Raw genomic sequence first — 12,493 nt, 5'->3', positions numbered from 1 at the left:
TGAATGTTTCAAAAGTAATACCAGTTTTTTACTAGTAATTATACAGCAATTTTACTTATAATGGGCAAATTATTATTTTTTTTTACTGTTAGTAATCATAAAACAAAAAAGTAATAGGTTTTAGTTAAATAAAATTAAATCTATTCAAATAGGTAATAAATTTTTCAAGCATATATTAAATTGAGAAAAAAAAACTTTTTTTCTAAATGATATTTCTTTTTCTTATACAAATATTCTAATTGAATTATTTATTTTTAAAAAGAATTACCAAAATACACATAATATTTTATGTCATTCCATTTTTAAAACGATTTTAAGTTATTGGTTCATTTAGATTATGAATAATTTATTTGAATAGAACTAATTTATTATAAACAATCTTTTTTTTTCTAAATTCATTAGGGTCTAATTTATCTAAACCAATTGTATAATACTTAAACTTATAAAATTCTTCTCATATTTAACAATTTTATCTAGTAAAACTAATTATAACTACAAATGTAAAATGCTTTACTTCGTTTGGTAACAATAATTATTTTGGTATATAATTATAAATATTTTTAGAAAGCATGTAATTTGTAATGATCGAAAAAAAATTAAGTTTTTTAATATTTAATGCATTTATAGTTTTATTGAAAATTTTTTCAAATATATCTAATGGAATTAAATAAATAATATGAGAAATTACTTAAAAAAGTGGTTGTATTTGAAAATAATGTTTTAAAAATAGAATAGAAAAAAAACTTAACACATTTACAATGGAATTACATTTTTAATGAATCTATAAATTTTCAATATTAATAAATTATAATACTTTATGAATTAAAAAAAAATTAAATCTTTATACTCAAAAATAGCAAAAAATAATTTGTTTTTTTTTTATAATTAAGGTTTTTATAAAAATTAAACATATATAAAAATATATGTTACAATTTCATATTGTTTCATATGAGGTAAAAGAATCTAATTAGACTTAGAAATAAGACATTACATCAACTACGATTTCCCATTGGGATCTTAAACACTTTAAAAAAATTAAACCATAAAAATTCTAAAAATATAAAGTTATTTATAATACATTTAGTATTTTTAATTTTTATTAAAAAAAAAGTATTTCAAATGGTATCAAATAGTGGATTGATATGATAACATTATTTGTTTAGCATTATTGGATAATAAAAAAAAAACTTTTATATAAGTTTATGTATGTTTTGATTGAATACAAATATTATTTGTAGAACAGGTACGTCAACAAAAATGGATTAGTAAAAATGTATTTAAATTAATATTATGTTTCTATTTATAATTTAAAGTTTTTTTTTTAAAATACTTAATGTTACCAATAAAATTTTAATATGAAAGTTAAAAATTAATAAAATTTAGTGAATTCAAATTAAAAACTTTTCTATTTAAGATTTCAAGATTGTAAATATTAATTGAAAATAAACTATATTCTTTTCATTTGAAATATTTGTTTCTAAAATTTTTTAAGTACAGTACATTAAATAAAGTTTTATAAGATTTATTATATGTCATATTAATTTTATAAATGAAAAAGATATTTTTGAAATCTTAGTTATGTAAAAATATAACATTTTTGTAAGAAAAAAAAAAGTTTTGTTACACGAAAATAAATGTATATGTTTGTTTCTAAGACAAAAGAAATAAAAAAAATTTGTATTATATACTTAGAAATTTAAAAAAATAATTAAATTGAAAAAAAGAGAGATATATTTAAGGCATTTACATATAATTTATTAAATAATATCCAAGTATATTTAAATTTTCTAAAAATCCTTAAAAATTTTACTTATCTTTTGGAAATAATTTTTTAATAAATTGTTAAAAATTCATTTCTCAATGTATTTCTTTAATATTAAATTTAATAATATATTATTCTTAGATATAATTGATGTTTTATAGTTAATAATAGTATATATTGATAATTTAATAATAAAAACTATATTTTATTAAAAAAAAAGTTATACTAAATTATGTTTAACAGTTTTAAATACAAAGCATCAATAAATTTCCTGACTAATCATTTACTATTTATGACACTTAAATATAGTCATGGTATTTTTAGCAATATATAATAAATTTTTTATGCCAAAATATTTCTTAAAATAACCTATTTTAATAATTATTTTTACTTAAACACTTTATGATAAATTTTTAATGCTTATTGTTAGCATGTTAAAAAAAATAAAAAGGTAATAAGTGATTGTTTTAAAATACAAAGTTAGTTTTATAATTTTTAAATATAAATAATAATTTAAGTATACATAAAATAACTAGCATACTATTTTTTTATTGTTATGATGAATCTTGTTAAAGTTTCAAAAAATTTAAATTTTTTTATAAAAAGTAAAGAAAAATTTTTTATGACGTTTAAAAAAACTTAATAATATTTTCATATTTTTTTTTGCAAAGATTACAATGTTATTATTGTATTAGTAATATAATAAAGTTTTATTTTTTATAACTAATAATTTATTATTAAAAACATCATAATATTAATGCTTATTCACTAAATATTGCCTGTAAAACAATATTCTTAATGTGTGGTAAATAAATATGCTATATCTGTAAAAATAAAAATATATATCAGTTATATAAATTTTTTAATGAGATTTCAAATAATTTTTTTAATATTTTACCATAAATAACTCAAAATTTTAATAAATTATAGTATTGAATAATTTTCAAATAAATCAAAAATTTTAACAAAGATTTATTCCTTTATAATTATATATATATATATAATTTATTTTTTAGGTGGTATTTTTATTTATAATCTATCATCATTTATTTTGTACATATGTATATATTATTAGTATTTATTACTTTTAAAAATATAAAATATAATCATTTGATATATGTACATATATTTTAAATTAAAATCTTTTATGTACTTATTAAAGAATTAAAGAATCACTATTTTATATCAATATTTTAGTTTATTTAAATTTATTATTAGGATTATGATTGCTAACATTATCTTAATATAAAAAAGTTTCATTATGTAATTTTTTCTTTGTTTGATTATTCTTTTTAAAACGATTTAAATAAAAATTTTTTCTTATTATTTATTTATTAAGATATTAATAAAATATCATTTACTATTGTTAATGTAATGTTGTGATAAGTTCACTTACCAAGAACAATTTTTAATTTAATTTTTAAATATAACAATTTAAATTGATGAAAAATGTACTATGTTAAAATTTTTAAACTTTATTTCTTAAATAAAAAATGGAAAAAAAGTGTGACTAATTAGAATATTTACTATAACATTTTTAATATACTCAATTTCTTTTATAAAAGGTATTAATTTAAAAAAATATTTTCAAAAATAAGTAAATCATATAAAAAATTATTTATTCTAGATAAATTGACAATACTATTTTCAATATGGTATTTTATCATGAAAAATTTATGGTTATTGTAGATTTTATTTTTTAGTTTAAAAAATACTTAAGGCAAAATATACAATTCTAATAATACTTATTTTCTACCACAAGATCAGTTGACATAACGTTTTAAAGTATAAACATTTACAGTTGGTAAATTTAATGTACAAAGTGATAAGATATAAATTTAAATTGTCAAAATATTTTATAGAAATTAAGTATAAATTTAAAAATCTTAGAAAAAACATTTGACTATAAATTAATAGTTATTTTATATTTCAACTTTTGTTACGAAAAATTTGGTGGTATGTTTTTGATTTGTTTTTACAGATCTAATAACTATTAATTACAACCATTTCAATGTTATGAAATTATACTTCTACAATTAAAATTTTTTTAAAAAGTTTAATTTTTATCATAATATATAAGAATTATCTATTTTAAATATTAAGACAAACTTAAAATATATTCAAACTTTAAAAAAACGAAAAAAATAATATAATTTAAATATATTTATATGATAAATCATTAATATTTATGATAAAGTTTTTGAAGTATGTACTTTTAGTATTTTTTTTTGGTTAAATTTTATTTAACATTCAAAAAAATAAACGTTTATTTAAAAGTGTATTCGTTTCATTGCAATCACAACTACCTATTTAAGACATTATTTTACAAATTTCTTATATCTTTTTTCAGTTAGAATTATTATTCAAATTTAATTTGAATTTTTGATAAAAGAAAAAAATTTTAATTGCAAATCAGTTTAATGTTAAACATTTTTAAATTACAACTTTAATACATAAGAAAATATTTCAAAATTAAATATATACCACACATAATCTAAAAGCTCTATTTTAGATGATATTCACTTCTATTTCTTTAAATCATATTTGAAATCAAATATAATGTTACATTCATCTTGAAAAATAGAAGACACTTTTACAATTAACTGCAACATACCTGTTTTTATTTTATTTAATAAAGATATTTAAATCATTTTTTAAAAAACATTCAGACTTAAAAATAACATTTGCAAATATTTCAAATAACTTATAAATAGTTAATTAAATGAGTGTAATTTTAATAATTATTTTTTTTTTTATTAAATAAATAATGAAATAAAAACTAGATAACTTATTGTAATAAAAAAATAAGTGATTACTTTAGTTATAAAATTATTTATTTTAGAAAGATAAGACCTAAATATTTCGTGTTTTAAATGATTTAAAAATAAAAATAATTTGATCCTTTATGCAACTATTAAAAAATAAATTACATCAAATATTTAAAAGGTTTACTCAAAAATATTTAAAAATATTAGGGGTCGAAAATTAGCAATGTATAAAAGTATTTGATATATTACTCTAATTATTATATAAATTACCAAGATTAGTTTAATTAAAAAAAAAAGAAATTTAAAAATTAACAATATTATTTTGTACTTAAATGTAACTACAATTTTTTTTTCAAAAAAGAACTTTTGTAAAATACTACATTTAAATACTAAAATATTTAAAATGAATTTCATAGATCATTATAATATTTTTATAATTGTAATATCTTAAAACTAAAAAAATACATATTTCATTATTGAAATTTGAATGTTTTATATACAACTTTGATATAATTAGACAAATTAATGAAAAACAAATTTTTTTAAAGAATGTCAAAAAAATTATAGTAATGTTTTTTTTTTGATAGAAACAAGTTAAATAAGTTTTTTAAAAATAATGTATATTATATTTCAAATTTATATATCCACTTTTAAAGCTATTTTAATTTAAAGAATTTTTTTAAATAATTTGTCATCTCATATGGTATATTTAAATAATAGAAATTTAAATGATAATAATTTTTATGTAAACAAAAAGAAAAAAATTGCTATTCTTAATTTACATGTTTGGTTTTTTTACATTTATTTTTACTTTAAAATAGCTTTCTTTTTTTAAAAACAATTGTTTTCATTTTTACAATTAATTTATTCAAAAATATTTTTGATTTTTAAAAAAAAATAATTAAAAATTTTCCAGCTTTAAATATTTTTTAACTTATTGAAAATTCATGTATAATGCTTATTATATGTTAACATCGTTTAACTTTTTTTCAAGATATATTTATATGATTTATAAATAATTTATTTTTTTTTAGTTGTTCGATCATACATGTACTCAAAAAAAATCTTGTATTCTTGATATAATGCAATCTGTAAAAAAAGCAAATAATATGCATTTGATAAACTTTAAGCCATAACACCAAACATCTATTATAATATTTTCTTATTAAAGCTGACTTCTAGAATCTATGTTTAAAATTAAGTCACTACATTTTAATGGACTTAATTTCAACTTTTATCCTTATCTTTTTATTTGCCTCAAAATAACAAGATTTATGTTTTTACGTTTGCGTGTCTATAATAATTAATGATATAAGCAATTAAAAAAATTTTTGCTAAATTTAACATTAAAAATATTGTCAAAATTAATTTACCTAAAATTTTGTTACTTAAAATGAAATAAATTAAACAATGTCAACTTGGAGAATTTGATAGAAATGCTTAAGAAAAAATTTGTTATTATGAATTGTTACAAAAACGATTAAAAAGTAAAAAAAGATTTAATCTTAAATCTAAACACTATAGTTTTTTATAATTTTATTTTTCATTGTATATTTTTAACTTATTTATTAGAAAAAGTTTTTTCCCTCATTTATCATTTTTTTATCAATTTGTATATAAAAATAACATATAATTTAAAATTGGTTAATCAAAAAATTCAAATTGTGTGCAGTTGAAAAGTAATCATTAAAAAATTGAAAAATATCTCAATAAATGATTTAAAAATAGCTTGTAAATATTAAAATATTTTACTACATTATGATGCTTATTTAAATTACTTAGATGTACTTTTTCTTCAAAATATTAATTATAAATTTGATTTTTAATGAAAATTTATATAATAGAAAATTGATATGATATTTACTTTAATTAAGGTAAAAATTGGAATGTAATATAAATATATATATTAAAAATCATGTTTTTTATCCACAGTTCGTTATTTTCAATTTGTAATTAGAGTACATTGTTTTTAAAACTACTGATTATTAAAAATTTTTATTCAATACTAAAGTTTTTTTAAGAATACTTTTAATATTTAGAGTAATTTTAACATGGGAATAGAAATAATTTATATAAGTTGTAAAGTATATTTAGCTCACCATTAAAATTTAAATAAAACGATTTTTATATTTGAAATTTTAATTAACAGCTGTAGTTAAATAATAGTAAACTGATAAAAAAAATTGTTGAAAAAATGATGTTACCAATTAACAAAAATGTTTTCAACTAAATTATAGATACTTTTTTATGGTAGTAAAAAAAATTATACAACTAATAAATAGACTAAGTTATATTTTTAGAATTAATTTTTAAAAATTGATTTATTAATATAAACATAAAATAAATTACAGATAAAATTTTTATTTACCTTTTTATGTGTTTTATTTGTTTTTTAATTTATAGAATTAAAAGTAATTACTTTTAATTTGAACATTTTTTATTTCTAAGAACTTTCTTTCATATTGTTTTATTCCAAAAAAAATGCCAATAAATGTAAAAAAATGGTAAAGGCATAAAATATAAAAGTATTTATGCAGACTAATTTGAAAAAATTTTAGTAATAATAATTTGAATTTGAAAAAAATGTATTCCCAACTATAGTACTAATAAAAAAATCGTATATTTTAATATAATAAATATTTATTAAAAAATTCTAAATTTATCAATGCTGTTCTTCTTTCTAATCTAACATATAGTTATACAAGTATCTTTTTTGTAAGCTGTTATTATCAGTTTAAGCTTTAAAAAATCATAGAAATTAAATTTCTCGATACTTGCTTTCTATTTGTATTTTAAAGTTTTATTTAAGTTGAAAAAAATTATGTTGAGAAAATATTTAGTAAAAGAGATAAAGTGAAAATAAACATAATTTTTTTATCATTATTTTAATTTTGCAGTTTAAGTTGATTTAATTTTTCTTTTTTTTATTATTTTATTTTACATTTAAAATCAAGTCCACAACTGTAATTTAAAAAAAAATTTTAACACACAAATATCCCTATAAAGTTTATTTAAACCATTATTTAAACTTTATATTTTTTCTAGTAATAAAAATTATTTTCAAAACATTGTCTTACAACTTAATAGTACAATAATTAATTAATAGCTATTACAACATGTAAGACCTCCAACCAAGAAATTCTTAAAAAAAAGTGAATTAAACAAAGAACAAACTACGCACGCAAGATTGAATGTTAAACAGAAGTAAAGAGAGATTTTTAAAAGCATATTTAAGAAAAATAATTGCATGTAGCAGAAAGACTTAATAATTCACGAACATAACTTAAAAGAGCTTTTAAAAACAAAATCAAAAGTCAAAATTATGATTTCAAACAAATAATTCTAAACTATTACAAAAATATTTTCAAATCATTTATTTTTCTGTTTGACATTTAAGTACATTTTTAAGTGTAAAACTTTTCTTTATTATTTTCTATAAAATTAATAATAACACTTTAGTCTTTATTTTTTTGTGATAAATTTCTTAAAAAAAATTCTTTGATTTAATCAAAAAGAAATTAAATGAATGTATTATTTTTTTAATTTTTAAAATAAAAATAATATAATTACTTTGATCAGAAAACACTTTATTCTTTTTTTATAATAAAATTGGTAACTTTATGGCAGATAAAATGACTAGTATTTTATTAAGATAAAACATTGATGATATAAGTTTTTATTTAAAAAGTAAATATTTAATAAAAAACAAATTTGAAAAGTACTTTTTTATATAAGATTTCCTTCAATATTTGAAAAGTATATTTTATATTATCATGCAGTATTCAGTTAAGTTATCGTTTCGGTCATAAAACATTTACATTACACTTAAAAGTAAGAAAAAAAAAGGTGTTTATTATAATTTTGTTGATAATATATTTTTTAATTATATGGTAAAAATTGTTTTGCATATACATTTAATTGATAACATCATTAAAAATAGCGAGGAATAATTTTTAACTTAAACATATAGATGTCTGACATTTGATGTTTAACAAAATTTCTACATAATATTCTTATTATGCAAGTTTAATCTTATTAACTATAAATAAACAATTTAATTACCTTTTTTTAAATGTATCATTAATTTGACCAGCTTATAGCTGTTTAATGAAGCAGGTATAGATTTTAAATATTAAAGTTCCAGGTATTTGATTATTTAGTTTGAATGCTCTTTGATAAATAATATGTATATTATTTAATTATTTATAGAGAATTTTGTCTGAATATTCATGTTATTAATAAATTTTAGTGTTTTAACATAATTATTATAAAATATTAATAACTTTTATATAAGCTTATTATATTTAAAACAAAAATTGAGTTAAAGTACATATAAAGAAAAATAAATTTTTCATATTTTAATAAACAATTCATTTGAAAAATTTTTAATTTTTAATATTTCAATAATTTTCAAAAAAAAGATTTATTTACATTGAATTAACATTATTGTAAATTTCATCTTCTTTTTTTATCAATTTCTTTAACCTAGATTACATTTTACCTTAAATTGACATAATCAAATTTTTTTTTTTCCAATAATGACAAATAACATTAATATCTTATAAATATTTTAATATATTTAGATACTTTTAAATTTTGCTTTTAATAAAATATTAATTGAATTTTAATAAATAAACTGGAACAAGGTTAAAAAAATTTATAATATTAATATGATTTATTTATTATAGAAAATAAACAAAAAAAAATTTAATCAACATTAATATTTTAACATTATATAAAATATTTTTTTTTCATTGACAGATTAAAAAGGTTAAATTTTGTATAACCATCAAAAAGAGTTTCTTTTTAATAATATTTAACAAAAAAAATAATTTGTAATTCTGTAGAAAATAAAGAAATATATGAAGACGAAAACTACCTCCAATAATCTAGAAATTTGTATTAATCATTTGGTATATAGAAGGTAACTCGTTTTAGCAATTATTATATTATCAATTATCATCTACTTTTAATACGCTATTACTTTCAACAATTATGTTTCCATTGATGAAAAAAAAAAGAAAATATTTTCAAGTTAAAGTTGATATGAAATTACCTCTACTATTAAGGAGAGACAAAATTTTTATAAAAATACGATACAATTTAAAATAATATAACAAAAATAATATATTTTATAAGTATTGATAAATCAATTTTTGATTATATCATATATATATATATATTGTGTCTCGTTAAAAAATTTTTTAAAGGTTAATTTTTATATGTATATAAATATATGTATAAATGTATTAAAATGTTCTATTTTTATTATTTATAAAAATGTTTATTTTATAGAAAAAAGATCTTTCTTAAAAAGTTACTTTCTAATTTTATTATAAAGAAGAATTTTTTTTTTTACAAACAAAAAAAATGTATGGTAGTAGTGTATTCATTTTTAATAAAAAATTTATATTATTATTATTAATATTAATACTTTTATATTCCCCAATAGCATCTAACAAAACTGAAAAAAAGAAATCAAATAATGAAGAAGATCATCATCAATATATTCTAATTGATAAGATAGATAAAATTGATATGCCACCAGAGACTTCATTTAAGTTACTAAGTAAAGATTTATTGTGTACTTTATGTTTAAAGATAATTGGAAGTTATAAAAAAGAATATGATGAACATGGAAATACTTTTATTGAGGTTTGTTTTTTTCATTAAATATTTATACATATAAATTATTTCACTTCTTTTTATATGTATATATTTTCTAGAAATTAAAAAAAACATGTAATGAATATCCTAATAAATTAGAAGCAAAAAGATGTCTTAATGGATTTACATTAGAAGCATTGGAACTTTTAAAAAATAATAATGAACATGAAATATGCGAAACTGTTAAATTATGCAAAGTTAATGAAAAATCTTTGCCATTGGAAGAATTTATTGAAGGATCTGGAAAAGATAAAGAACCAATTCCAAACAATCCTTTAGCTAGAAAGTACGATGGTACTTTTTTATAATTATAAACAAACACTAAACTATATAATTTGATAAATAATTCTTAAAATTTTTTTTTATTATAATTTAGAATATTTTGGTTTACCACTTTTTGTAATAAATGCTCCAACAGATTCAATTAAATCATTTGTGATTAATTGTGATGAGTTCCAATTAGCTACATAATCTAAACTTTCTTTTACTGTATGATCTCGAGCATAATTAAGTATAGCTTTAGTTCCTTGAACTGCAACTGGACTTTTTTCTCCAATAATTTGTGCTAATTGTATTGCTTTATTTAAACATGTTTCTTTATCCTCATAAATATGTCCTATTAAACCATTTTTGTATCCTTCATCACTTGTAAAATTTTTTCCTGTAAATGAAATTTCTTTTATCCATCCTTCATTTCCGACTATTTTAGGTAATCTATTTAATGTTCCAACATCAGCAGCCATACCAATATCAACTTCTTTAACGGAAAATATGGCATCTGTTGTTGCAAAACGTATATCACAAGCTGTTATCATATCTACACCTGCTCCAATACATAAACCATGTACCACAACAATAACTGGTTTTAAACATTCTTCAATAACGTTAAAGTATGATTGTAACTCAAGAATAGTATTTCTTATTTTCCTGCTTTTTCTAGCATTATCAAGATCATCCATTTCAGGATTATTAAAAAGTTTTTGAGAATCTTAAAATGAAAAAATTTATAATTATTTTAAGAAAATATTTTTAATAAATTAATTTTTTTTTCTAATATTTTTTACAAAAATATCATTTGTATATTTATATATATATATATTTTATTTCATACCATATAAATCAATGCCAGCACAAAAATTTTTTCCATTTCCTGATAAAACGATAACCCTTGTATTTTCATCTTCCGTTAACATTTTAAAAGCATCTCCAATTTCTCTATAGAAAAAAAAAATGTTTATAAATATTTATAAAATAATATTTAAAAAAATATTTGAAAAAAACATACTTCCATAATTTAATATTTAAAGCATTAAACTTTTTTGGACGATTTAATTGGACATGAGTTACAAAATTAGGCAATCTTTCTATTTTTATAAAAGAATATATCAAACTCATAATTAGTTATTTTTTTTTAGATATAACACATAAACAATAATAAAAAAAATTTAATTTATTAAATATTATTGGTAGAAAATAATAATATATATAAATATTAGTTTGTTATTTTCTTAGATAATTGTAACCTGCTGTCATCCATAGATTTTATACATTGTATTTGAATATTGTCATTTATTGAAGACTATAAACTACATTTATTGATAAGATACAAAATTAATTCTTTTGAAATATGATTTCTTTTTTTTAACCTTTTTTGTTTAACAAAAAAAAAATAAACTGATTACATTTAATGATACAATTTTTTTTTTCCTAGATTAACCAGCACATCTTTACTTTTAAAATAAAAATTTTTATTATCACAAATGTATTAATATATGTTTGTTTATCATTTTAAAAAAAAATCATATTGTATATTTTATTTTTCAAATAAGAAAAAAAATTTCATATTTAACAACCTGTTAGAAAATAATTATTTTTTTTTTCTTTATAATTAATGATAAGTATAGTTATTTATTAAATTAAAGGGAAATAAAAAAAATTTTAATAAAAAAATATAAAAGATGACAGAATTGATTTAATAAATTTATTGTAAACTTTTGTGTAAACATGTGATTGTGACATAAAAAAAAGTAGAATGATAAAAATATGTTTAGAAAAAAAAGTATAATATAATGATATTAAGAAATTGAAAAATATTTAAAGTGAAGAAAAAAATTGTTTTTGCCGTAAAAGCTTTCCATTAATGTTTTACCTGTTTCATATATTTATTTCATAAACTATCATCAAGTAATCTTTATTTTCTTTCTGTTTTTTTTTTTTTTTAAATAATTTTTAAAAATATGGTTAGCTTTTATTTATCTCGTGTAAATAAATATTCTTTCATTCTTCATTTATTTAA

The 12,493-nt window shown here is 16.9% G+C and overlaps 2 protein-coding genes across 2 annotated transcripts; one reads left to right on the top strand and one right to left on the bottom strand.

Moving 5' to 3' along the window:
• Nucleotides 1-10,068: 10,068 nt before the first annotated feature.
• SRAE_X000057900 (Saposin B domain and Saposin-like domain-containing protein) lies at nucleotides 10,069-10,505 on the top strand (the record flags this gene model as incomplete). The annotated part of the gene is made up of 2 exons (XM_024644940.1): nucleotides 10,069-10,185; nucleotides 10,257-10,505. 2 exons carry the CDS (start codon nucleotides 10,069-10,071, stop codon nucleotides 10,503-10,505), a joined length of 366 nt encoding a protein of 121 aa, XP_024510448.1.
• Nucleotides 10,506-10,562: 57 nt separating this feature from the next.
• On the bottom strand, nucleotides 10,563-11,592 carry SRAE_X000057800 (Delta(3,5)-Delta(2,4)-dienoyl-CoA isomerase, mitochondrial; the record flags this gene model as incomplete). Its single annotated transcript, XM_024644939.1, has 3 exons — nucleotides 10,563-11,185; nucleotides 11,309-11,412; nucleotides 11,483-11,592. The coding sequence occupies 3 exons, from the start codon at nucleotides 11,590-11,592 to the stop codon at nucleotides 10,563-10,565; spliced, it is 837 nt and encodes a 278-aa protein (XP_024510447.1).
• Between the last annotated feature and the right edge of the window lie 901 nt (nucleotides 11,593-12,493).

The sequence above is a fragment of the Strongyloides ratti genome (genome assembly GCF_001040885.1).
Source record: "Strongyloides ratti genome assembly S_ratti_ED321, chromosome : X".
In the NCBI taxonomy this organism is placed as follows: Eukaryota; Metazoa; Nematoda; class Chromadorea; order Rhabditida; family Strongyloididae; genus Strongyloides; species Strongyloides ratti.
The sequence above is the reverse complement of the archived record's forward strand: the minus strand, read 5'-3'. Positions and strand labels throughout refer to the sequence as shown.